At 49.9% G+C, this 27941-nt stretch overlaps 1 protein-coding gene across 5 annotated transcripts in view; it reads right to left on the reverse strand.

The window, feature by feature from the left end:
* The window catches only part of FHL2 (four and a half LIM domains 2), a 54093-nt gene that overhangs the window by 6501 nt on the left and 19651 nt on the right, over positions 1–27941 (reverse strand). For 2 of the 5 annotated variants that reach the window (XM_059891157.1, NM_001046046.2), the window contains exons 2-3: positions 6557–6734; positions 70–244 (exon numbers count right to left, since the gene is read on the reverse strand). In XM_059891157.1, coding sequence (XP_059747140.1) covers positions 70–244; positions 6557–6712 — 331 coding nt within the window. In that variant the 5' untranslated portion in view covers positions 6713–6734. Of the gene's footprint in view, positions 1–69; positions 245–6556; positions 6735–16158; positions 18224–18503; positions 18593–27941 lie in introns of those variants that run through there. The other 3 variants (XM_005212433.5, XM_005212432.3, XM_059891158.1) reach the window with 3 other exon arrangements.

Here is a 27941-nt window from a genome sequence, read left to right on the forward strand (position 1 = left end):
GGGGAGGGATTGGGGGGTTAGGGCTTGGGGACTTCGCGCATGTGCAAAAGGCGGGATCATGGCGCCCACCTGGCATGATGCTCTTCTTGCACTCCTGGCATCGTGACGAGTACTCCTGCGAGTAGCAGTCAGTGCAGAGCAGCTGGTCCTCCTTGGCAGCAAACGGCTTGTCCACGAGGGAGCCCCGGCACCGCGAGCAATGGAAACAGGCCTCGTGCCAATGCCGGTCCTTATAAGACAAGTCCTGCAGACCCAGAGCAGAGAGACAGAGACGTGAGAGGGACTGGGGGGCAGGGAAATGGAGCTCGAGGGGCTGGAATGGGTCAGGTGGGGTACGGAGCCACTGTTTAGAAGCTTCTGAAAAACAGATGGCTTTCCCTGAGAACTCTCTGTAAGAAAGAGAAACTGCACATGAAACTCATCAGTGCTTCAGCTGGACACACAGACCTTGGGGGTCCACTGGCCACAAGCACGTGGGGCAGAGCCAACCATGCCCGAGGGGTTGTTGTGATTCCCAGGGGAGGGAGGCTGGGCTGCGGGAACCTCAGAGACAGAGCCTGGGGTGGGGTCCCTGGGTCAACCTGGAGAAGGCGGGTAGAACACTTCCAGGAAGTGCCACCAGCTGAACATCAAAGACCAGAGGATGCGTGAACTGGGCAGAGAAGGCACAGACCAGGAGGGCCAGACCGAGGGGCGCCGGCTGGGAGAGTTCCCACTGGGCTGGACCAGGAAGCCAGATGAATGTACCCAGGTGAGTGCAGTTCCGCTCTGTCTTTGTTGAGAATTTGAATAAAGACGACAAACCATCTAAAGTCCTGTCCACTGAGGACAGTAATCAGCCTAATTAAAGATGAGTTGGGGTTTGGATCTTGTGGTCACTGTTGTAATGCTGATTATGGAATAAATGAATTTAACAACTTTTTCTTTTTGGTATGGAGAACAGTATGGCAGGCAGTTCCTCAAAAAATTAAACAGAGAATTACCCCATGACCCACCAATTCTACTTCTGGGTACATGTCCCAAAGAATTGAAAGCGGGAATCTGTAGACCCAGATTCTGTAGAGCCCTCAAGAAGCCAAAAGGTGGAAGCCATCGAAGTGTCCATCACGGAGTGGACAGATAGTGATGGACAAACACGGACTCTTATTCACAGCGTCAAAAATGAAAGAAATTCTGACACACACTGCATGAGTGTGTGCTAAGCTGACTGCACCACCATGGACTGCAGACCACCAGGCTCCTCTGTCCATGGGATTTCCCAGGCAAGAATACTGGAGTGCCATCCCCTTTTCCAGGGGATCTTCCTGACCCCAGGGATCAAACCTGGGTCTCCTGTATTGCAGGCAGATTCTCTATCAACTGAGCCACTAAGAAAGCCCCCTTGACACTAGAAAGTTCCCTCTAAATCTGATACTACACCCTGTCCTGACTAGATCCTCCAGAGGGAGGTCCAGCTCCTGGCCTCCACCCTCCTGAGGCTGTTGGTCATTTGGTAGCTCGCTGTCCCGAATCCCACGTCCTGCATTCAAGGGAGGGACTGATCACACCCTGGCTATGGCATGGCCCTCCAGGCTGGTGACAGCAGCTGCCTGGAACCCTCACCCGCCCCCATCCCACACCCACTCCAGGGGGCTGGTCACCATCCTGCCGAGATTCCTGCCGAGCTGAGTCACTGGCCATCCCTTCCCTGGGGCATCCTCACCCCTCTGCACAGCTGCTCCCTCTGTCTGCCCTCTCTTGCACACACGCACACGCACACACACACATTTCTGCATTAACACACAACAGCCCTGAACTGTTCATTCAAAGACATTTGATAATTCTTCAACCTTCTGACAAAAATGTTTTTCTTGAAGATAAATACCAATCTACGCCCACGCTCTCAGGAGCCATGGTGAGTCACAACTCTCTCTGAACAAGCTGGCATCACCATCAGTGGGGCGGGGAGGGGGGTGGGCTGAGGTGGGACGACAGCTCACCCACCCCTGTTCCAGTTGCAGTCAGCGGCGCCCGCCCCAGGCCGAGGAAACCTGGCTTGCAGGCAGGTGGGGAACCTCGAGCCACAGCCCCGCACACCGCCATGCCACTAGTGCCTTTGGGGACCCTGGGAGCACGTGTCTAAAACGCCTGATGTATTTCACCCCAGCGATTAAACTTGCAGGCTCCAGACTCAAGTCCTGGCTCTGCCGCACACCTGCTGCATGGTGGCGGGGGAGGGGGTGGTGGGGGGTGGGTGGGGTCAGTAACCTGACCCCTTCCAGCCTCAGATGCCACCCAGGAAGCAGAGATGATGGTGAAGAATTGACCACAGTCCTGGCACACTGTAACTGCTCGGCTAACATTGGTCTTTGATCCCAGCTCATGGTGACAGCAGGTGCCCCAAAGCGTCACTTGCTGGGGTCACCTTTACTCATGAGACGAAGACAGATTCCATGCCCTCCTCTAAGAGCTCCAGGCTCCTGGGCTCAGTCACTCTACCCTGTACAGCACTTTCAGCCTCCGCGGCCCTTCTAACTCTAAAATTCCCTTAATCCCCTCTTGTTTTGAACCACACAATGATGCCATGGAATAACGTTTTATTCCTATTTTATAGGTGAGCAAGTTTAACTGAATGATGCTAAGATACCCTGAACCCGGTCCCCTGCATCCCTCTTCCTGGTCTGCATCTGGCAGGGCACAGACCTTTACCTGGCCTGGCAGCATCTTTACAAGCAGGCCCCAGCATGCTCACCCAGACTCACCTTCTGCCACAGCCTCCTCTCTGCCATGCTCCCCTCTCCCCTGACCATACCCTGGCTTGCACTGTCCTGGCCTCCGAAGGCCCTCACCCTCATCTGCCTTGGCTAGGAGGCCCGGCTAGGACACCAGTTGCTCGGTGATGCCCGTGTGGCCACGAGTGATGCTGGCCCTGTGGGCCTGGGTACCACCCCCACGGGCACGCCTGGAAGAGCCACATCCCGCAGCTTGCTCAGGGGCGCTTGTGGGAAGCCCCATCTGAGGCTGTGCTATCAGCTTCCCTGGGAATCCTCCTTCTCTCGTGCTGTCCTTACACATCAGCCTGAGTCAAGTTGATACTTCATGTCCCCACCTCCTCTGGGACTCCCTTCTGTGGAAAAGTCCACAATGCATGGGTGCCAAGGTGGGGAAAAACTTTGCTGGCTTGGGGCTCGTGGGCTGGACTGGAAGTCGGCACAGAAAGGCCGAGGCATCTGGTCTGCTTAGGTGATCCGACTTGGTGCCTGAATCAGGCTGACGCCTGCTCTAAACGTGTGTCTGTAAACTGGGCTCTGAGTGACTCTTCTCACCGCTGGCATTCACTGCTCCAAATGGAGTTTCAGTCTTGTAGTACTGAGCTAGTCTTGTCTCGCTGAATTCTGTTGTGTCTCGAGCCTACCGGGTGGTCCCCAGAGACACCACGGAGATGCCAGAGGTTCAAGGCTAAGAGGTAGGGGCTCGCTGACTAACTTTCAAGAACTTTGAAACATCCTAGAAAATGCCCCTGTTTTAAAGGTTCTCTAGAGAGAGAGTGCATGAAGGGGTGAAAAAGAAAGGAAGAAAAAAAAATCTTCAGCACATCCTAGAAAAACTAGCAAGGTAATCTTATGCACACAGAATGTCATAAATTGCTGTAAAATGTTTGATAAACAATGTGAGATTAGGCGCAAACACTTCCTTTCAGATTTTCCATTTTTCCATTTCAGAGACACTCCTAACGTGGGAAGGGCTTGTGGCTTTGCTCTGCCCTTGTTGAGGCCTCGGCTGAGCCGTGGGTGGAGTCAGTGGCCTGGAGGGACCTTGCACTCCCCAGTTAATGGGGGCAGCCCAGGGCGGCGGGGTCCCTCGCCATCTTCCAGCCCCTGTCTGTCTCTCCTGGGCTGGGGGAAGATCAGCTGCTGATTCCCGAGCCACCCAGTCCTCAGGCCCACAGGATCCCGCTGTGTTGGGGGGTGGGCCACGCCACTCGGCTCAGCACTTTGCAAAGATGTTCCATGCTTTGTGCCAGTCAGGCCACTATGTCCCCATCCGTATGGTCTCTCAAATCCTTGAAGAAAGACTCTGGCAGAAACCCTGCCACTTACCCTGTTGCCAGGCTCAAGGTTCGCTCCCTGAAAGGCAGGCACGTTTCTCCTGCCATCACTTTCTCCACAAAGCCAACTTCGTAATTATTTCCGAAAGCCAAGAAAACGGTTCCAAACATTCAAAACCCCACATGCCGAGGTCTAACTGCAAGTTCACTTCTTTGTTTCCTTCCCAAATGCACAGAATCACACGCTGAGACTCCACAGTGGACGGTTATCCGGGTTGAAAAGTTCAGCGTGATTGACTAAACAGCAGTCTTCTCTCTGCAGCAGTCTTGTTGATTTTGGCCACTCTGGGGGGATTCTTGTTTATTTACTCGTAAAGCATGTGCGGAAGGATAAGCAGTTTCAAGGGCCTGTCCACTAAATCATACTGAAGAAACGATCAGTGACTTCAGTTTTGTTTTCACTTTAGCTCCCAGCCAAGGATGACTAGCCCCAAATCTCCAAAACATCTCCTTCAAACCAGAGTTGATAAGCCAGAAAAAGACAAACATCATATATGAATATACACATATGTGGGATCTAGAAAGATGGTACTAACGGACATATTTGCAGGGCAGGAGTAAAGACGCAGATGTAGAAAGCAGATGTGTGGACACGGAGTGGGGAAAAGGAGGGTGGGATGAATTGGGGGGTTGGGATTGACGTATCTACATGACCATGTGTGAGACAGACAGCTCGTGGGAAGATGCTGTATGGCACAGGGAGCAGCTCGGTGCTCTGGGATGACCTAGAGGAGCAGGATGTGGAGGGTGGGAGGGAGGCGATACATGTATACATATAGCTGACTCACTTTCTTGTACACAGAAACCAACACAACACTAAAGCAATTATGCTTCAAAAGACCCCCCAAAACCCAGAGCTGTTCTTTGTCAGAATGATATCCAAAACTCTCACCTACTTACGTCTTTTCCAGGGAGAGCCTTTAGAAATAGTAAGTTTCTCTCTGCCTATTAGTTCTCCCTCAAAGCAGACATTCTTATTGATGTTTCTCTAGTGAAAACTGATAGGGTGAAGCTTCAGGAGGCCTGGGGAGGGACTGAGCTGCAGAAAGAGCAGGGGTGCAGTCGGCAGAGAAGAGGGGACTGGAGTTCATACCACCAGCACCTGCTCCCTGGGCTTCCCAGGTCACGCTAGTGGTGAAGAACCCACCTGACCACACAGGAGACATAAGAGACTCGGGTTTGATCCCTGGGTTGGAAAGATCCCCTGGAGAAGGAAATGCCAAAGCACTCCAGTATTCTTGCCTGGGAAATCCCAAGGACAGAGGGGTCTGGCGGGCTACTGTCCATGGGGTTGCAAAGAGTCGGACACGACTGAGCACACACGCAGCTGCTCCTTAGAACTCTGGCTGCTTCATAGCTGCACATGTGAGAACCCATGACCCAGGCTTCCTTGTTGTGGCTCCATTTTGTAAACACGTAGATGGGCACTGAGGGAGTCAAGACATGGGCCTGAGATCACACAGCCAGTGAGACACAGAGCCAGGCTGGAACGGGGCAACTTGGTGTCCGAGCTCTCCTGCTTGGCCTGGAGATGGATGCGGAGGGACTCAGACACACATCCATCCCCCGCCAGAGCTGGAGGCCGGAGGGCCGGCAGCTTTCAGGTGAGCAAGACCAGCTGCTTTTGCTCTTGGTTGTAGCCAAAGTTCCCGTTGTTTTGAGGGTCCCCATTTCCCTTCCTCTCAGAATCCACCCTGCTCTGGAGCCAGGACATGTGACTACAGCTCAGGCTCCAGCGGCTGGCATCCCACGCCCCTTGTCTCTGCTCAAGGCAAAGTCCGCTTTCCCCACACCAGATGGAAATCATTCCTAGACTGTTACTAAAGACACAGAGACAGAAGCTGGTGTGCGACCAGCTGCTCACCACAGGCCCTTGGAAGGATGAGATGCAAGATAGACCCAGGGCAGACGCACAGTAGAGCCAGCCGCACCCGCTCAGCCAGCAGCTACACAAGCTAACCCTCCCCATGAAGACCAGAAGCTCCCCAGATGCCCCAGGGCAGGCAGAGCCTCTGAAACCCTCCACCCAGGAGGCAGGCACTGTGTCACCCGCACCACACTCACTTCGCAAATATTGACCTCGCACACCTGCCCTGTGAGTCAGCCCAGGAGGAGAGCTGGGAGCCTCAGGGGAGAAAGGGATTGGGCGGCAGGTGTCTGGTTAGATAAGGATGCTGACCTGGGGCCATCAGAAGTCTACCTGGGAGGCCAGGCGTACACTTCCTGGAAAGCCCTGAGCAGGCGCGACTGGGAGGGGGCAGAGACCAAGCCTGCAGGGGGAGGCTAGGAAGGGCTCATGCAGGGTCCCAGCCCAGCAGAATGGGGCTCGGGAGTGTTCAAGGTGATGGGAACCAGGACTTAAGTGCAAACTATGCAGAGAAACATGGGGAGCCAATGTGGGGCCCAGGGAAGCCAGGTGGTAAGGGAGGATGTAGGGAGCACAGGGGGACCCCCAAGGGGCCGGGGTACCTTGCAGTCACAGCCGATCAACTTCCCGCACTCCTCACAGGTGCTGGCGAACAGGGCCTCAAAGCAGGCCACACAGTAGGGCTGCTCCTCCCGAAGTACGTACTTCCTGCCGAAGAGCGAGTCCTCGCAGTGGTGGCAGTCAAAGCGCTCGGTCATCTTGGCCCCGGATGTCTGTCACCTACCAGGGAGGAGAGGACAGGTTCCAGCGAGCGTTCACATGGCATGACTGTCCCCCTCCATCACGGTCACCTTGACCATCACCTTTACCTTCGGTGGCTCGTCTCCTGGCTGAGCAGTCGACACTCACCCCTGAAACGCCTTGTCATTTTCAATAGTACTTTAAAAAAAAAAATTATTTGGGGGCAGTTCTGTGTCTGAGCGCATTTCGCTTCCTTCAAAGTCCTAGTTCTTGGTGACCGTGTCAGAAAAAGTGGTCTTGATGCTGGACACAAATCAAGAGTTGGAGCCAGAGCCCTCATCCCCCAGGAGGAGTGCCTGCCCCAGACAGGATGGACCTGCACATCGCATCTTCTCCATCTGCTGCCCCCAGAATAGCTCGGCAGGGATAGAAACAATATGCTCATTTCTATAAAAAGACTTTCCATGCGCTCCTCCATGGTTCATGGATTTGAATAAGGAGAGACCACAGAAGCCAGGGGAGGGTTGTCGGAGCTGGAAACCTGAGGCCACGGGAGCACACCTGGATGGGTGGCACCAGGAAGCACACCGCCCCCGCCCCCCCCCGCCCTTGCACGAGAGGAGCCACCCCTGCCCTCCGCCGCAGCCTGGGCAGCCAGCGAGCAGGGTACAGGGAAGGCTGGCTGCCAGGCACAGGGATTATCACGGTAGGAAACTCAGTGACCGCAATCAACCGTCTCCCCAGGCGACACCCCGACTTGCATGTTTCCAAGATGAGTGTGGCGTGTGCATGAGCAGAACGGACTGGGTGGGGATAGAGGGAGGCAGGACTTCCCCTCCTCCCTCCCACGCGGTTCCTGCACCAACATGTCAGAGCCACCCCACAAAGAGCCCGTCTACCCTGGGAAGCCCAGGTGTGGAGAAATGCCTCCACGCCATGAGAAACACCGTCCAGCTTCTTCAGAAATAGCTTCTCAGGTGGCAATATTTAATTGACTGAAAAGTGAAAAGCTTTATAAATGATTAAATCTGGAGACAGGTTGACCATACAACTCCTGAGGGATGTTTCACAAACTGATGAAACTCAACTTGATTTTCGGTCATCTCCATCCACTGAAGAGTGAAATTCCAAAATGAAACCCTAGGGTGCACATAAAATATTGCTGGCTGGTTTACGATAATAGTGAATTCCACCGTGTTTATTAATTTTGTACTTTGTGTATACAAGATTCTGACGACTGTAAGCAAAGAAACAGACAAGTTTCAGGCACCCATACTTGGTGCCTTCTGTGTTTATAGGACAGTCTTTTTTCCCGAAAGTTATTAAACTTGCAGCTGGACACATGTGGCGAGATCCATCCCTCTAAATCGCTCTTCCTGGAGTTAAAGAAAACATTGCCGGGATATTCTTGAGATAACATCACAAGATGAGGCTCTTGAGTGTTTGATCTTTGTGCTGAAACCCAGTGTATGAATATCATCTGTCCTAAGGCCATCTCAGGTTTCAGCTGCTAAGTTGGCAGAAGACGTGATGCTTTCCTGAAATCTGTATCTAGCCTTCAAAGTGGCCACCGTTCAGTTCATTGCAATTAAGCACCATCCTTCCAACCTATGAATTTTTCCACAGAGACTACGATTTAACTGCGGAATCTTATTCCCTATGCGGGTCACACAATTTTCAGAATAATGACCTGAAGATTTGAAATAAGAACAAGGAAAGGAGACAGGGCTATAAAAAATAAAATTTTTAAATCTGGGAACAACCCAGGAGATTATCTATTAATACAACTACCTTGTTTTATGGGATTCCCTGATGGCTCAGTGGTAAAGAATCCACCTGCCAATGCAGGATACTGAGGGTTTGATCCCTAAGTTGGTAAGATGCCCTGGAGAGGAAATGGCAACCCACTGCAGTATTCTTGCCTGGGAAATCCCATGGACAGAGGAGCCTACTGGGCTATAGTCCATACGCTTATAAAGAATTGGATACGACTGAGCGACTAAACAACAACAACCTCATTTTATGAACGGAAAAATGGGAAGCCAGGAACATTCATGAAAACAGAAGACTATATGAGCACTGGTTTCCAAACAGCCCTCTCACTTAGAACAAAATAAACTTCCAGTCAACATGGAAAAGCGGTTCCAAGTGGGTTTGGAAAAGCACAGGCCCTTCTGGGGGAAGGAGACAGGCTGTACCAGTAACCCCATCGAGAGCCATTCCTGTGCTCTGGAGCTATGAAAGGGGGCTCTGTTTCCTCCAGGGTATTGCCCCAGCAATGCTCATATGCCTGGGATGTGCTTTCTGCCTCCTCTGCTTCCTCGGGACTGTGACAGAAGTCATCTAAGACAGTGAACTGTGAGCACACGCAGGGCCCCTTGGCGGATGAAGACGGCTGAGGTGGCCCCAGCACAGCCCGCGTCGCTGATCCTGACTTCAGGCAGGACGAGTGACGTCCCCACCTGCCCTCCAGGTCCGATGGCCCCCACTTCTGCAGATAGTTTCAGGTGCTGGTGGGTCTCTCTCCTACCTCGTTCCTTATCTCCTCTAAAGAGTCACAACAGCTTTATTGATCAGGACAGTGCTTCTGCTTAAACCAACAGGTTGGGGCGGAAAGCAAGACCACCACTAATCAGAAGCAGAGCAGACGGACATGAATCTGAACCCATTTCCAGTGAGTTCCACGAAGCACAAGCCCTGAGTCTCAGAACTAGCAGCACACGAGCTCCTAAGGAATCTAAGAGCCTCCCTTCTCCTGCAGAGTTTGAAACCAGTTCTTTAATCTAATGCTACCAAACAGAAAATGACACAATTGTATATCCAAAGTTGCACTATCGATCTTAAGCCTCTGTTTAATGGGAAAAACTTTAACTATAGTCTTGCATTAGACATCCCCTGAACTGTGGTGTTGGAGAAGACTCTTGAGAGTCCCTTGGACTGCAAGAAGATCCAACCAGTCCATTCTGAAGATCAGCCCTGGGATTTCTTTGGAAGGAATGATGCTAAAGCTGAAACTCCAGTACTTTGGCCACCTCATGCCAAGAGTTGACTCATTGGAAAAGACTCTGATGCTGGGAGGGATTGGGGGCAGGAGGAGAAGGGGACGACAGAGGATGAGATGGCTGGATGGCATCACTGACTCAATGGACGTGAGTCTGGGTGAACTCTGGGAGTTGGTGATGGACAGGGAGGCCTGGGGTGCTGAGATTCATGGGGTTGCAAAGAGTCGGATACGACTGAGAGACTGAACTGATAACTCCACTTTTAAATCTTATAAAATGCCTGATTTTTATTTATTTATTTGAATGGGGCTTTCCCTGGTGGCTCAGACGGTAAACAGTCTGCCTACAATGCAGGAGATCCAGGTTTGACCCCGGGTCAGGAAGATCCCCTGGAGAAGGGAATGGCTACCCCCTCCAGTATTCCTGCCTGGAAAATCCCATGGACAGAGGAGCCTGGCAGGCTACAGTCCAATCTTCTTAAGCCTCTGTTTAATGGGAAATTTTTAGCTACAGCCTTGCTTTAGACACCCCCTATAACATTTTTAAATTTTATAAAATGACTTATTTTTATTTAATTAAAATTGTTTCTTTTTTTTTTTTTTACTTAAAATTTTTTTTTTTCTGGGGGGATGCACCACACGCATGTGGGATCTTATTCCCCAGACTAGGGATCGAACCCATGCCCCCTACATTGGAAGTGCAGCGTCTTAACCAGTGGACCGCGAGGGAAATTCTAAAATGCTTGGTTACTCATTCATTCTAGAGGCATCAGCTGAGCTGGAACTGTGTGAGATGTTATCCAAAAAGCTGAAGCTACAAAGATGAGTAAGATACGGGACCTCCCGGAGGGAATCTGTCTAGTGAGAAACGGATGCATGGTGTGTATCCAACAGACTCAGTTCCATGCTCAGCACCCTGAGGGAGAGACCCGAAGGGTACCAGGGGAAGCGGGAGAAGCAGTCCCTGAGTCACCCATCCTGGGACGGTGGACAGGCTTCCTAAGATGTTACCTGTGCCAGGAAAGAGTTATCCAGGTGATGATGTAGGCAGAAAGTGGAGGCTCAGAGACGGGAATCAGGGAGCGGGGGGAGAGCAGACACCCCAGGAAGATGGGAGTGACTCAGGTCATTCCAGGAGCATTCAAGATGAAGCTGAAGAGATAGCCAGAGGCCACGGGAAGGAGGGCCTGTGACCATGACCCTGAACACAGACTGGCCCCACAGGCAGTTAGCTGTAGCACGTGAACTCCTCAGCCTGCAGTGAATGAAGATTTACTGTGTGGAAGCCTGACTTCACTCTGTGGGGCCGCGGGAGACAAAACCAAGAGGCAGTGACTCTTTCAAAATGTTTTTGGGGTATCTAAGGCCACTTCTGAATCATTTCCTCAAACAAAACCAGAACATCTTGTTTTGTTTTTTACCTAATTGTGCACAACCTGCTTACCCTCACCAAACCACCACATCCCTCCCTGTGGGTTACCTGTCACTCAGACCATCGCCTGTGCACAGATGATGAGCGCACAGAGCAGCAGCCAAGGAGACCCTGGACCTCAGGGGTGACTGCTGACTTGTTGTTCATGGACTGAACCCAGATCCCAGTGTCGAGTTCTCACCCCTCCCCCAGGTTAAGTCATCCTCTGATGTCATCCCCCTTTGGCTCTGAACAAGAAGCCGATCTTAGGGGGCAGGTTTACAGATGCAGCTGCAGGCCCAGCTGACGGTGCTGGAGTAGACAGTCCTGGGGCAGCTGGCAGGCCGGGGGTGGGAGGAGGGAGAGTGCTTTGATCTGAGTCTCTCCACCTGTGCTGACTCAGGTGTGAAGATGCAGGTTCAGAGAGTGCATAGGGCTCCCCACAGAAAATGATGACTCTACAAGGTCCACAGGCTTGTACGTGTGAGCTATTTTTATCTTCTCAGATGTAAGAATTGTCAAAGTCTGGGGTGGGAGGGGGAGTGTGAGAGCCAGGAAGAGAAGAGAAATGAGAAGAAAAGGGAGGAGGAAAGGAAGTGGAGGAGGGAGGAAGGCATTTAGGGCCAGGAAGAACACGCCTCATTTTTAAAAAAACTTTTCATTTTGTTTTGGGGTATAGCTGACCAACAATGATGTGATAGTTTCCGGTGAACAGTGAAGAAATAGAAATATGATCCAAAAGGATACACACAACCCAATGTTCACTGCAGCGCTATTTACAACAGCCAAGACATGGAAGCAACCTAGAGAAACGGATAGAGATGTGGTACATACACACAATGGAATATTACTCAGCCGTTAAAAAGAACGAAAACAATGCCATCTGCAGCAACATGGATGGGCCTAGAGATGATCATACTGAGTGAAGTAAGTCAGACAGAGAAGCAGAAATATCGTGTGGCATACCTTATACGTGGACTCTAAAAAGAAATGATACCAATGAACTTACAAAACAGAGACAGACTCACGGACTTAGAGAACAAACTTACGGTTGCGGGAGTAGGGAAGGATGTGGGGAAGGGATAGTTAGGGAGTGTGGGGTGGACAAGCACACACTGCTATATTTAAATGGATAACCAACAAGGGCCTACTATAGAGCCCAGGGAATTCTGCTCAATGTTATGTGGCAGCCTGGATGGAAGAGGAGTTTGGGGGAGAATGGATACATGTATATGTATGGCTGAGTCCCTTTGCATTTTTTTTTTCCCAGAAAGATTTCCTGGGAATCAGGAGAGGGCCAGAGTTCCAGGCGTCTGGCTTGTCCTTCTGGAACAGTGGGCCTTCCATTCAGCCTTCTCTTCAGGGCTCCCCCTGCCAACTAAGCACCTCAACCTGACTCCAGAAATGCCATGTGCCTCCAGCCCCATGATGCCTGTGCGTCTTTATCCATGCTGCCTGATGAGCCTGGTCTAACAGCCTTGATTCCTCCCGAGAAATCTGCAAACATCCCCGGAACCGTCCCACAACCTGCGACACAGCCTCAGCAAGTCAGTCCTGACGAATCCCCGCCCAGCTTTCACTGACAGCCAGGTTCCAGGTGGGGACCGCCATTGCTTACCGGCATCTGGAGCTTTCTAGGAGGATTAAGAAAACCAGTCTGAGGCATGTGGGCTCTTTTTAGGAATATATTTGAAAATGCAATGTTTTCCTGACACCACCCTCAACCGTAAGCCCTGCAAGGGTGTCACCAGGTGACAAACACGGGTCCAGCACTTCAGGGACACATGGAGAATGAATGAATGGACACGCAGTGGGTGGTGGGTGAGCACGTATATCCCAGAGCACAAACATGTGGGCAACATCCCCAGAGGAAACGAGGCCTGTGTTATGTGAACAACCCACTTTGCATAGCAAACCCCAGATGTAATGTGGTTTGGCATCCGACACTGTTACAATTTCTAAAGCAACAGATTTAAGCTTCATTCTTTCTTCTCCGCCTCTGGCCTCGTCCCTCTTCCAGATAAACTGCTGCTTCCTCAGCGGGTAGAATTGTTCTTATTGTGTTTGGATCTACACCCATGTGAGCACACAGCTGCATGGCCCCCAAATGAGGCTGTCCAGGTCAAGAAGCCCACATCCCCCCAGGAGATGCCCCCAATATCTTTGTGCGGAACTACCAGCTCCCTGGACCCAGGCTCCAGGCACCAGGGGGGACCCGGGGTGTCTCACACAGACACAGTAGCTATAAACCAGAGGTCTCTGCCCAAAGGCACAAGCTCTCACACCAGCAGAGAAGCCAGCGAACACTCTGCACCAGTCTGTTTTTCCATGGACAGAAGGATCAGACATACAGACCAGCTCACCCCAAAGCTCTTCCATTAGTCCAGCTGAACTGTTTCTTTTAAACAGAAATTCTGCTGAAAGGGAGAGGGACACCATCTCAAAGGATGTTGCTATTTTAAAAAGTATTATAATGTATTTAAAATCCTTTTGAAATCCATTTTGGGATTCTTAGTAAGAATGACTATACCTTGTGCGTGTGTGTGTGAACTCAGTCGCATCCAACTCTTAGTGATCCCATGGACTGTAGCCTACCAGGCTCCTCTGTCCATGGGATTCTCCAGACAAGAATACTAGAGTGGGCTGCTAACTCCTTCTCGAGGGGTTCTTCCCAACCCAGGGATCGAACCTGCATCTCCTGCATTGGCAGGCGGACTCTTTACCACTGAGCCACCTGGGCAGCCATACCTGTTGTATATTTAAGGGTTCACTTACTGAGTCTTCAGTGAGTATATAGGCAGGGGTCATGAATGTATTATAACTTGGTATATTAACTAGTAACTTTCAGAAACATTTAAAAAGCTTGAGTCGTTTATGATCGTATTAAGAAATATTTTGTGTGAGAGACAGGGTTGGACAAGGTGAGCTGATGTCTTTGGAATTATCTTTTGGGTAGTACTGAATAATGAAACGGCCCCGGGAGACTGAGATGAAACACAGTCTCCGGAAGAGTTGTCTAGTTCCAACTCCAAAGAATTTAAGTCACCTTTAAGATTCTATCTGGCAATTTAATCTCAAAACATATCAGCTCTGTCTGCACAGGACAAGCATAATTACGCAGGCTAGAATGGTTGGAGGCCTCGGGTCCTCAACTGGCATCAACGTGTGTAGGGGAGCCCAGCCTCTTTCCCTCCGCTTCCTGGTTACGTGTGGCCCAAGTAACCCACGCTGGGTTTCACAAAAACAAAAGGAGAAACCCGCACTCCCCTTCACACGTCTCCTCCCATCTCCAGAAGGCAGCTCGCAGTTTACTCTCGTCTGCCTCCGTCTGCTATGACCCCAACTTCCACAAAAGACCAGCCCCCCTCCCTGTTCGCACAGCCCCGCACCCCTTGGTGTTTTTCTAGCACAGCCCGCAGGATCCTGTCACGACAGGCATGCACTCCTCCTGCCGTTCCCACCACTGCCTAAAATGGCTGATTCTCATTTGTTCCAAAGGTTATACCATCAAACAGACAGACCTGTTCTCTTGAAACACAAACGTTTACAGGCTTCAAGGATGCCCTTCAACACTGGTTTTACTTACAAAAACAGGGCAGCCACTTCACTCATGGGCTCAGACATCACTGGCCTCACTCAGAAACACTTAAAGGAGATCTTTAAGTCACAAACTAATTTAGGGCCAGCAAGGTACCACTTACACAGACCAATGATGAGCAGGGTGACGTGTGATGTCCAAAGCTCAGACAGGGCGTGAGAATCACCCATGAGAACCAGACTGAAGATCAACAGACCAGAGGCTGCCCCCAAACAGCTCATCAGGGACCCAAGAGGGCAGGAAACCACCTTTTACAGCGAAGGGAACGTGAGGACCACCCGTAGCAGTGGGATGATGGAATCTTTAAAAAGCAAGATGGGGGCAGGGGAGGAATTGGGAGATTGAGATAGATACACATACATTATTGATACTAGTATAAAATAGACGGTTAGATGGCATCACCTGCTCAATGGACATGAGCTTGAGCAAACTTTGGGAGGTCGTGGAGGACAGGGAAGCCTGGCGTACTGCAGTCTGTGGGGTCACAAAGAGTCGAACACAATTTAGCAACTGAGCAACATAAAATAGATAACTAATGAGAACCTACTGTGGGGGACAGGGAACGCTACTCGATTCTTGTGATGACCTAAATGGCTGCTACTGCTGCTAAGTCACGTCAGTCGTGTCCGACTCTGTGCAACCCCATAGGCAACAGCCCACCAGGCTCCTGTCCCTGGGATTCTCCAGGCAAGAACACTGGAGTGGGTTGCCATGGCAAGGAAGTTCAAAAAAGAGGGGATACATGTATACAAAAAGCTGAATCATGCTGCTGTACAGCAGAACTAACATAATGTTGTAAGGCAACGGTACTCCAATAAAAATTAAAAAAAGCAAAACTGAGCGTATGGAGAGAATTGTGAAGCAAAGTTACTGAGAAATGGTAGTATTCAGGGTTCTCCAGAGAAGCAGAACTGAAAGTATATATTATATGAAGAGGCTGATTATTAGGAATTGGATCATATTATTATGGAGGCTGGAAGTCCCAAGCAGCTGGCAAGCTGGAGACCTACTGGCAAAGCAGAGCTACGAGGTCTTGAGTCTGAAGTTCCAGTCTGAGTCTGAAGGCCTGAGAACCAGGGACCAGAGGTGTAAATTCTAGCTCAAAAGCCAGCAGGCTCAAGACCCAAGATGAGCTGAAGTTCCAGCTGTGACCAGAGCCTGGAAAGGACCGGGTCCCAGCTCCACAGTTAGGCACAGGGCATCCCCTCCTGCTCAGCCTTCTGTTCTACTCAGGTCTCCAGCTGACTGCACGAGGCCACCCCAGCTGGGCAGGGCGACTCAGGTTACTGATTAAATAAATGTTAATCACATCCACAAACAGCCTCCCAGACATACCCAGAAGTTACATTTGTGTCTTGGCACCGGGTGACCCAATCAGGTTGACGCAAAACGAACCACCACAAGAGCTAACACTGCAATCCACCAGTCAGGACAAGAGAGGCCATTCACGTACCTCACCCCAAAGTCACTGCCAGCCTCCGGCTCTGGAAGACTGGGCTCACAGTCCCTAGAGATGGGCGTGTGCATTCAGTTCCAGGTGGTCATCTTCAGGAAGTGACCGCTTAGTGTAAGTCCACGTGACAATGTGGCTCTGATAAATCTGGTGTAAGAGAATGACCAGGAAGTCTCCAACGGCTCGTTCTGTTCACGGGAGCTCACGGAACTGGGTTATCTCCTGGTGCTGAGTCAGAGCAGCTTAGGTAAGCTACCTCCTCCAGCCTCCTGCTGATAACAAGGCAGCCGAAGCCCCAGAGGCTGGGAAACAGGCCCTCGGGGGCAGGACAGGAAGAGAACCCAGGCCTCCTGAGCCCAGTCTTCAGTCTTTTTTTTGTTTTTTTCAATATCCTGCTGGGCTACAATTAGATTCTTTCAGTACTAGAAGTGACTTAACAACCCTGAGTGAAGGTATGCAGTTACACCCTCATTGAAATGTTCAGGTTCCCCCAACCCCAGCCCACCCTCAGCTTAGAGGTTAGAACTCAGGCTCTCAAATTAAAGCTGTCTGGGGTCTGCTCTTGGAGTCACCGCTTCTAAGCTAGGAAACCTTGAGAAAAGTTACTTCGATCTCTCTGTGTTCCAGTGTATCTGTAAAAACAAGGGTAATATCCATTTTGTGTACACTGCTTCTGATGGGCAGGCTTTATAACAAACCGTGCAAGCAAGCCACCATCCTGTGTTTTCAGGTTGTGGAAACCAAAGCACCATGAGTTTAGATGACCTGGCCAAGACTGCACAGCTTGAGGTTGAGGGATGGGGAGCGACAGGAACCTAAGCCCAGGCAGCCTATCTCCAGCCCAAGCACACAGGCTACCAGCCACACCTGCTTCAAAGCACGTCCATACCTGAGCCTACCCCACCATGCCTGGCTGATGGGGAGCCAACACAGCCCTGTGAACACGTAGCTCTGCAGAAGCATCGAAGCTCACCAGATAATAGACACTGTGGAAACCCCATTCCATCTATTAACTCATGACGCTAAAAAATACAGGCTGGAAAACACTGTGAAAAAATTCATACAGCTGCACAATGAAATATTCTTCATTGTTTGCTTTTGTAGGACTTTAAGTGTCAGCCTAGGAATGCCTGTACTTCTCAGACTCTCCTCACTTGTTTCTTAGTCGAAATCACCTTCAGGATATGAAAGCCTCCTCCCTCTAAAGTATTATTACAAAACACACATCAGCGGGGTTAGCGCCAAGGGGGTGGGTCCTAAACACAGATCTTGGGATTCTAAGTCCCAGAGGGGGGTGGGTTACTGCCTCTCAAGTGCCCTAGTGCAGCACAGGTGACCAGGTTAGACTACTGGGAATGGAAAGCCAAGTGGGGATCTGAAAGTCAAGAAAATTAATCCTTCCTTTAAAATGGAAACACTTAACACTCTGTTCCTGCAATTTCAGGTATGCTAAGATATCACAGGAGTCAGTTTAAGATGAGTACTGTATTATTATTATTATTATTTTTTTAAAGAAGCCCGTTTTGGTTTTATTCTGCTCTGATGTTTCAGGTTCAGATCTATGCCTGAGGTCACCAGCAAGGTCCACTCCTTTCTACCGCAGGAAAAGCCTGGAGCCCAGAGCAGACTCACTCGGCCAGTGCACCAAGACCACTGGCTTGGTGACCCTCCTCTCCAGAAGGCTGGCTGCCCTCCTCCCTTCAGGATGAGGTGGGGTCCATCCCCGCCAGGGTCTCTCCCACCTAAGGTACCTCTAAGGTGTCCCTGTGGGTCAACTCCCCTGTCCCTGGATCGCCCCCATGGCCGGCTCCCCTCTCTCTGGGTATCCCCAGCACCAGACCTCCCGTCCCCAGATCCCCCACCGCCAGCTGTCCCCAAGTCCTCTTCTGTCCCTGGGCTCCCCTGCTCCCAGGTTCCCCACCACCCCCAGCCACACTGTCCACAGATCTCCCTCCTCCTCCGGGGTTCCCTTGTTCCCAGGTCCCCTACCGCCGGCCCCCAGTCCCTGGCCCGACTGGAGCTCACTCACCGCGCGGCGGCTCGCAGACAGACGGCGGACGGGAGCGGAGGTCCGCGCGGCTGGGCCCGCGGAGAGGCGCGCCCCGCCCGGAGAACCCCGCGTGTCATTTGACCAAATAAGGAGACGCTCGCTGGGCGGCGCGGGCCAGGCGGGCGGGCGCCCCCGGGCTCAGGGCGGCGCTGGGGACCCCGGCCCTTTGTCTGCCGCGGGCGTTTCCTGAATCCCCCGGCGTCGCGGGCGCCGGTTCCAGGGCTCCCGCCAGGTCCCTGGCGCGCGGCGACCCGCCGGGAAGGTGCGGGGCGGCGGTGGAGGGGCGTCCACTTACCGGGTCTGCAGGAGCTGGAGGAGCGCCGGGGCGCGGGGTGGGGGTGGGGTCTCTACTCAGTCCCCGCGGCTCCTGTGCCACCAAGTAAGCCGGCCGATGGCAGGAAAAATGGGGAAGGCCGGGTCTTTGTCCCGCGGGGGAGGGGACGGGAAGGACCAGTCCCCACGCTCCAGGCCGGAGGAGCGCTCTTTGGACGTTCTGTGGTCCCTCCGGGGCAGGGAGACCCAGTTGAGCTGGAGAAAGCGCCTCCCCCACTGGATCCCAGACCCCCGAGCCCGGCCTGGGGGCTCAGCGGCACGGCCTGCGGGCGAGAGCGCACAGTAGCCCGGCCAGGACCCGGCGCGCGGGGCTGGAATTGTCCTAGCGCGCAGCCGGGGTGCAAGGTGGGCGGATGGAGGCCGAGGCAGCACAGAAGGCCCGGGGGTGGACGTGGCGCGTTCAGCAGGAGTGGGCCTCGGAGAAGGGAAGCAGTCTGGTTGATTTCTCCTGTTCGATGCTCTGTGTACCCTGATGTGTCAGCGGGTCCCCATCGTAGAATCACAGATCCCCAGCGCCATCCTGTTAGCTGTCACCTACTGAGATGTAGCTCTAACAGGGCATCTCATTGGACCCTCGCCCCTTTAAGGTAAGGGTTAACACTCCTGCTTGAGGGTAAAGACATTTCTCTCAGAGGGATCTGCTAAAGGCCTCCCGAGCAATGAATGATTCTGGCAGTGGTGATCTGACCTGGAGCCTGAGGAAGGCAAAGCCCTGTATCCAACAGGGGAGGAGATGCCCTCCGCCCAGCAGTCACTCCAGGGCCGCGGGGGCTGCGACTCGCCCCAGACCTGACCCTTCAAGATTCCCTTCCCTGCTTCCTCCCTGATCCTTGAAGTTTTTCACCAAGAACCTAAGTGTGGGTTCGGACCTGACTTCTCACTAACAGTCAGAGCAGGCCTCATCTTGAAATCCAGAGCAAACTGGGTATAAAAGCCTTTTCCCTCTGACAGTTAACCTAGGTTATGGTGTCAGGTGTGGTGGTTTAGTCTCTTAGTCGTGTCCCACTCTTTGCGACCCCGTGGACTGTAGCCCACCAGGCTCCTTTGTCCATGGGATTCTTCAGGCAAGAATACTGGTGTGGGTGGCCATTTCTTTCTCCAGGGGATCTTCCCAACCCTATCTCCTGTATTGGCAGGCGAATTCTTTACCCCTGAGCCACCAGGGAAGTACCATTTGTTGTCTATTTAGTTGTAAATCACAAAATGACCACCTAGGTCTGGAATGATGATCCTAAATCTTTTCAGCAAGTTGAAAAAATAATAAAACATTAATTTCTGTATTTTATCTTCCTTCTGCTTTTTTTTTGCTTACTTAATTTTTTATTACTATATTTTTCAGCTTTCTAAGTTGAATGTTTAATTCATTTATTTTAATTATCTTTTTGATTGATATATTTAGTTCTCTATGTTTTCTTTTAATAACTACTTTAGTTATGCCACACAGATTCGGATATGTTTTTTCTTGATCATTTAAGAAATTCTACAGTTTAATTTTGCATTTTTCCTTTGACCTAAAGGATAGAGGACCATATTAAATGTCCCTATGGGGATGTAACCAGCAAAATCCAGCCTCTGGAAGCAAATTCACTCAGTTTCTACAGTAATATCACTCAGGAAGAAGAAGAAAAAAGAAGAAAGAAAGAAAGGAGAGAGGTGGAGGAGAAAACCAATAGATTAAAAAAATAAAACAACCAACTGCAGTGAATGGATGAAACTTATTGAGATTCTGACTCAAAGAACAAGCTGTTGAAAAAATAATTTTTCATGAGACAATCTGGGGAAATGTGATACTAACAAATGATGACATTAATAAAATAATATTAATTTATTTTAGATATGCTAATGAAATTACACACACACGTTCTTTAAGCCCTTACTTTTCAGAAATATTTACCCATGGAAAAAATACTATGTCAGGGTTGTTTCAGAATAATTTGGGATGAAGGGGATAAGTAGGACCTAACTATATGCATATATATACATATATATATATATAGTATGTATGATATAGTATCAGCCATGGATTAATGATAACAATTGAAAAGTGGTGGAGTGTGTGTAGAAGTCCATTGTACTTGTCTCTTTGCTTACTGAATGCTTGAAATATTCAGTAATCAAAAATTTTAATTACAAATGCACGTATCATTTGCCCTTAACCCAGCATTTCCCCTTAAAGTAAATTATCTTATAGGTGGACATGCTCATGTGTAAGTTCATATACACACAAGAGTAGTCAGTGTAGATCTGTTTGTCATAGCAAAATACTGGACCATGTAATAGGTTCATCAACAGGGCCTAATTCAATATCACATGGTTCCTTTTAGAATTGTTTCTATATGCAGCTGTGAAGAACAAGGTAACTGTTTATTGAATTGGCACTTTGTAAAGAGCTTCCCAGGCGGCGCTAGTGGTAAAGAACCCCCCCTGCCAATGTAGGAGACAGAAGAGACAAGCATTCATTCCCTGGCTGGAGAAGATCCCCTGGAGGAGGGCATGGCAACGCACTCCAGTATTCTTGCCTGGAGAATCCCAGGGACGGGGGAGCCTGGAAAGCTACCATACATAGGGTCGCAAAGTGCGACATGACTGAAGCGACTTAACATGCGCAATAGTAACCAACCATTTGTGTTGATAAGGAAAGAAGGGAGAGACAGTATATACGTATACAATAATGGTTGTTCTGGGGCATTTTGGAGGGGTTGAGGGTCAGGAGAAGACAGACATGTTTACTATGCATCCTTTGTTTTCTTAAAAATCCCAGCTCTATAAATGCACTGTTCCTTCAAAAATAAAAATGGTTTATTTATTTGACTGCATTGGGTCTTAGTTGTGGCACACAGGCTCAGTTGCCTCTCAGCACGTGGATTCTCCCGGGACCAGGGATCAAACCTGTGTCCCCTGCATTGCAAGGCAGACTCTTAACCAGTGGGCTACCAGAGAAATCCTAAAAATATTTTAAAAATTAAAGCAATGCATGTTCCTTCTTTAGGAGGAATAGGAAACAAATTTATCAAACTGAGTTATTAGAAACTCAAACACGTTTTGCCAGAAAACAAATTGAAGACGGAGGAATGCATTCTGGACCTAATGATAGAGGTACTTTTCTGAACAACTTAAACCAGAGGACAAACCACTAAAAAATAAAATTTCACCAGGCATTCTGGGAAACTATTTTGTAAAATTCTCTCTTGTATTGAAGGAGGAAACTGACAGAACAGGCTCTATCTTGAAAGCAAGACTCCATCTTGGGCCAGATTGTGGACTTTGAGCTGTATGCCCAGTATCTATGGAAACAACATACCAACTGGAAAACCAGAGTCCCCGGAGGGAAGAGCCCCAGGGCTTGTACCTAGACTCTCTGTTGCCTAAAATAATACCCTAATTATCTGTGTAATCAAATAGAATCATACTTTCTATTATGGTTATTGGGGTATGACCACAGGCCTATTGATAATTGTCCACTGTTAACTACCTAGGCTGAAGGCAAATGAATCACGGCTTAACTTTGATTGTATCTTTCTTTTCCTTTGTTCAGACTAGTTTCAGGGAATCAGGGGAGGTGGGTTTGGGCAGGTACATTTAAGGTATATAAGGTTTTCACAAAACTGGTTGAAGTCCTTGGCTAAGAGGAGACTCTGCCTTGGGCCCGCCAGTGTAATGAACTGCACTCCACTACTGCATTGTCCTCCTGAGTGAGTTTGTTTTCCAGAACTTGTGGCTACAGCAGAACATCATTGTACAGTTGTTTTATCCATGTCGGAGGATATTGGTTCCATGACCCCTTAGAACTCCAAAATCCAAGGATGCTTAAGTTCCTTATATAAAATGCTTATACCCTCCTGTATACTTTAAATCATCTCTGGTTTACTTAACAGGGCTTCCCAGGTGGTTCGGTGGTAAAGAATCCACCTGCCAATGCAGGAGACACGAGTTCAATCCCTGGGTGGGGAAGATCCCCTGGAGAAGGAAATGGTAACCCGCTCCAGTATTCTTGCCTGGAGAATCCCACGGACAGAGGAGCCTGGTGTGCTGCTGCAGTCCATGGGTTCCCAAAGAGTGGACATGACTTAGCAACTGTAAAACAACAAGATTATTTATAATACATAGACTATGTAACTAGTTGTAAATGCTATGTATCTAGTTATCAGCCTGGCAAATTCAGTTTTCGCTTTTGGGAACTTTCTGAGATTTAATTTATTTTAAGTATTTACCATCTGAGGTTGGTTGAATTTTCAGATGCTGAACCCTTTGATAAGGGGCCAGCTGTAATCCCAGGACCTGACTGTAACACATGGCGCATGGTAGGTGCTTACTAAATAAAGAATTTGAATTAATGGATGGATCATAGAAGAACTATAATAGGTAACATCTCTCATTTTGTAATTTGTTAGTTCATAGTATAGCCGATGGAATATTATAGAGAACAGACCACTGGCATCAGACCCTACTTTGAACCCCTGTCCTACCTGTGACCGGCCCGGCAGCCCCAAGCAAACACAAAACCCTAGACCTCAGTTTGCTCATGTGTAAGACAGACCGGTGACGTATTATTTGCAAAACTGTTGGGAAGATCCCTTGACATGGTGCCCATGAACCACTTCCCAGTAGTACACACTTGGCACATAGTAGGCCCTCAGTAAACACTAGCTTTTATTCCATGGCTAAAGGAGAGATGACTCCAGGAGAAGAAGGGAATGTGAAGGTGGTTAAATGGTACAATTTTTTTTTTTTCAGTAAGTTCCCAACATATGAACTAATTCCGTTCTGAGAGCACATTCGTAAGTCCCGTTTGTTTCTAAGTCCAAAGTTAGCCTAGGTACCCACATAACATAATCGGCTATAGAGCACTGTACTGTCGTAGGTTTGTAATACTCTTCACACAAATAATGCATGAAAAACACAAAAAATAGAAGCATTTTTCATCTTATGGTTGAGTACTTCGATAAGTACAGTAGTACCAGCTACATCACCACGGCTTTGACGCTTGCTTCCAGACATCCTGGCCTTCAAATAAAGACACTGTACGGCTCTTCTCTGTACAGAACCAAGTAAAGTGCACAAAAGCACAACCATTTGTAGAGGACGCACGCACATGACAACACACGCCAGGCGTGCAAACCAAGTCACGTGACTGGACATGTGAACGCACGCTCACACCTTCGAAATTTTGTAACTTGAAGGTTTGTATGTAGGGGACTTGCTGCGTGAGATAAGTGAGTCCTGGGGATCTGACGTGCAGCACAGTGACCACGGTTAACAGCGCTGTGTAGTGTACTTGAACGAAACACGGTGCACACAAGAGACGTCGGGACTTAAAAGTTCTTGTAAACAGAAACTTAGAAGTGCTGTTTACAAGAAAAACTGTGAGGCGAGGGATGTTAACTCAACTTACTGTGGCCATCACTTCACCATATATGCCAATGTCAAATCACACTGAAAGTAATATAAGGTTATATGTCAATTGCATCTCCACAAACAAAAATCAGGAAACAGACTTCATTCTTGTCGGAAGGAAGGATGACACTTTAGATCCTGCTTTCAAGATAAAAGACTGTCTTTTTGAGAGAACAATTCTCTGATATAGATCTGAGTTGAGTGCATAGAAGGACAAAATTAAGAAATTCCCTCTCCTCAGAGAGGGATTCTGTGGCAATGCGGATGGGTCATTTAGCTTGTTCTTGGGTTTATTTCGCTTCTCCTGAAATCCTGCCCCAGCCAACACTGCAGAGCTTTGCGAGAGGCACAGAGAGGAATGCAAAGGAGAGGGAAGGCATTGTGGGGCTGTCGTTGTTTAGTTGCTCAGTCGTGTCTAACTCTTTGAGACCCCATAGACTTCAGCCCGCCAGGCTCCACTGTCCAGGGATTCTTCAGGGAATCTTCCTGACCCAGGAATCAAACCTTCGTCTTCTGCATTGGCAGGCAGGTTCTCTACTGTTGAGCCAGCAGGGAAGCCCAGCCAGTGGTCCTCTGGGTGATCTGGAACCAGAAGCGTTAGGATCACTGGAAACTTGGTGAAAGGAAACTTCTTAGGCGGGTTCTGTTTGAACAAGCCTCCAGCGGTACTGACGACTGCTCATGCTTTGAGGTGAAACGCTCACCAAGAACTCCTATCTCTGGACTCAGTAATTTACCAGACTTTTATGGGGGGCAGGGAACATCGACTAATCACAGACCAGGCCCAGGGACTCGGATCCAAGTGCAAGTACCACTTAGGCAGGTAGGCATGGCTTGTGAAGGAAGTACAAGGTGCAACCCGTACCGGCAATAAGTTCCAGATGCGGCTAGATGATGCAAACGCTGAAGCTGAGCTCTCTCCTCCTGACCCCTAGAGGAGGGCCAGCTTCCAGACAGTGGGCCCACTCAGACCTCTGTGGCACCCTCTCCCTCACCCCCACCAGGAGGAGAGGGTTAGTCACCCTAAACCACCATCTCAACAGAGATCTTCAAAGTAGATTAAAGAGATATTTCTCACTGGCAGTTGGTTCCACCCACGGCAACCTGGGGCAGGAAGCTGCTGGATGATCTGCCCCTGATTCAGAGGTAATCATCTGTAATTGCCTCGTGGTTGGACAGGGAGTAAGTGTCTCAGAACTAAAGGCTGGCCCTGCTCCCAGGAGGGGAGGGGAGGGGAGAAGGGAGGAGCGGGGAGGAAGAAGGAGAGGGGAGGGGAGCAGGCTCAGGAGGCAGGGCCTGTGGCCGTTCAGGGCACTGGTGCTCCCTCTTCCTGAAATCACAGGAAACCCTCTCTGGGACCTGGCCCCACAGGCGGGGTAACACACTGCCGGTGCCCCTGAGCTGGTGGAGCAAAAGGAAGGAACCTGGTCGGGTTACAGTGGTTCCACATAGCTCACTCCTGAAGGACCCGTGTTGTTCCTGTGCCTGGCAGTCGGTCAGAAAAAGCTCAGCTCTCCCAGGTGGCTCAGTGGTAAAGAATCCACATGCCAACGCAGGAGATTCGGGATCGATCTCTGGGTCGGGAAGATCCCCTGGAGGATACCACTCCAGTAGTCTTGCCTGGGAAATCTCCTGGACAGACGAGCCTGACGGGCTGCAGTCCAGGGAGTTTCAAGGAGTCTGGATGGGACTGGCATACAGCATAGGTGGGCATAAAAGATAGACACTGCCCCTACCCCTTCCTAACCACCCTCTGGCTAGGAAGAAAGATGCTTGCTTTCCCACATCCTATTTCTTCACACTCCCCTTTCCATAAACTGACTTACTGGGTGCAAACAGTCAGTATGTAAAGCAGGGGGTCCCCAACCTCACCCTGGATGTCCACGGCAAGACCATCTTCCATGAAATCGGTCCCTGATGCCAAAAAGGTTGGGGACTGCTGCCGTAAAGCCCCTAGACATGTCTGACTTGGATCAACAAGCAGTGCCAGGATCGAACTTTGCATCGTTGGTTGGTTCCTGCGTGTTTGAGCAGCTGACACAAGTCCCCGGGAGCCTTGCTAAGTCAGGAGGAACTGCCTCTGTCTGAGGCTTAATATCCAGCGAGAGGAGGCCATCATACCGCGGCTCCTCTGGGTTCACCTGAGAGCAGGAAATGCTGGGCTGTGATGGATGAAGCTATTTGTACTCTAGGCCCAGAAGAACTCTGCTTCTTTTTTTTCCTTTGGGATCATTTCTTCTCTGACTCCAGCCCTTTTCTGTAGCAATCCATTCACCTTTCTGCATGCTGTGCTCAGTTGATTCAGTCATGCCTGACTGTTTGCAACTCTATGGACTATTGCACACCACAGACTCTCTATCCATGGGATTTGCCAGGCAAGAATACTGGACTGGGCTGCCATGCCCTACTCCAGGAGATCTCCCCAACCCAGGGATTGAACCAGTGTCTCTTATGTCTCCTGCATTGGTAGGCAGATTCTTTACCCACTGAGCCACCTGGGAAGCCCCGTTTCACCTCTCTGCTTGCCAGCAATTGTTTTTTTCCGTGTGTCTGTTAGTCTAGAATCTATTTAAAGGATATATACATATCCTAGGTCTGTGCAAACCTGGCAAAACCCTGTTTTAAAGGCACCATGTCAGGGTCCCCCAAAGCACTTTACCTGCAGCCTCTGATGATCCTTCCTGGCATTCCTGCCAAGAGGGCCCCTCATGCCTCACTTGTTTCTCAGAATGTCGATTTTAAACCACACTGAAATCACAATTGTTCTTTGTGAAGTAACTTTATGAGTCAACACTAAAACTTTAAAATCCCAACGTTCTTTTGTACTATTTCCGCCTAGATCAGGGTCATTAACAGAAAACCTGTGGCCTAGCCAGGAAGAGCCGGGTGCCAGGCCCTGGGGGGCGCGGAGGTGGGTAGGCATGGGCAGGGCTCCAAGCCAGGAGCTCTGATGGAGGATGTGTGTATATGACCTCAGGCAAGAGACCTTCACTGGAAAAGACCCTTATGCTGGGAGGGATTGGGGGCAGGAGGAGAAGGGGGCGACAGAGGAGGAGATGGCTGGATGGCGTCACCCATTTGATGCACATGAACTTGGGCAAATTTCAGTAGATAGTGAAGGACAGGGAAGCCTGGCGTGCTGCAGTCCATGGGGTTGCCAAAAGTCAGACACGACTAAGCGACTGAACAGTAAGAGACGCCCTCAACCCCACCTGACCTGTGAGACAAAGAATATACCACTCACTTCTTACCTTAAAGGGTTAATCTAGTTTTTCTTCAACTCATTTTCATGGCTAATCAATAATTGAAAGATTTCTGTAATGTCTCCCATGAGTGGCTCTTCACCAAATTTGAATATAACAAAGAATTGTATTTTAAGTTGATTTCTGTTCTTCTAAATAAAACAAGTTAAGGACTATTTTCCACCTCTTTCAGAAAGTGCTTTGACTCCGGACCTCAGAGCCATGGCAGGGCTTTCCGAAACAGCCAAGCTTCTTTCTACATCATTGCAACAGTAGACTGTTCAAAAACCAGGAAAAGATTTTCTAAAACATCTGACCTTCAGCCTCTCCTTGAAGGGACTCTTTGCCCCCCAAAACGTCTTTTAAAATTCTGGTCCAACCTTACTGCATAAATATTTTTGGAAACTTCTGTCCAGTTAGATGCTGAGCAATTACCCTATAATCACACAAGATTGGTCACATGCCTCTTGCAGGGATGCGCCAGGAGCAAGTTACTGTCAGGCGTCCAAACGTTCATCTCACTGTCCTAGAATTCAAGGTGCTTCCCTCCCTCCCTCTCTCTCTTCCTTCCTTCCTTCTTTTCCTCCTTCCTTTCTTTGTTTCCCCTTCTTCCCAGCAGTTGAAGTTCTCTTTTCACCTGGCAGGTGGCCTTGCCATACACAGGCTCCCTGACCTCTTTAAACTTGCATGGGCTCAAATCCATCTTCCTCCCTTTTTTTGGTGGTGCATATGAGTATTGGGTCCCTCGGGTCCCCAGGACTTGC

The sequence above is a fragment of the Bos taurus genome, chromosome 11, assembly GCF_002263795.3.
Source record: "Bos taurus isolate L1 Dominette 01449 registration number 42190680 breed Hereford chromosome 11, ARS-UCD2.0, whole genome shotgun sequence".
Lineage (NCBI taxonomy): Eukaryota > Metazoa > Chordata > Mammalia > Artiodactyla > Bovidae > Bos > Bos taurus.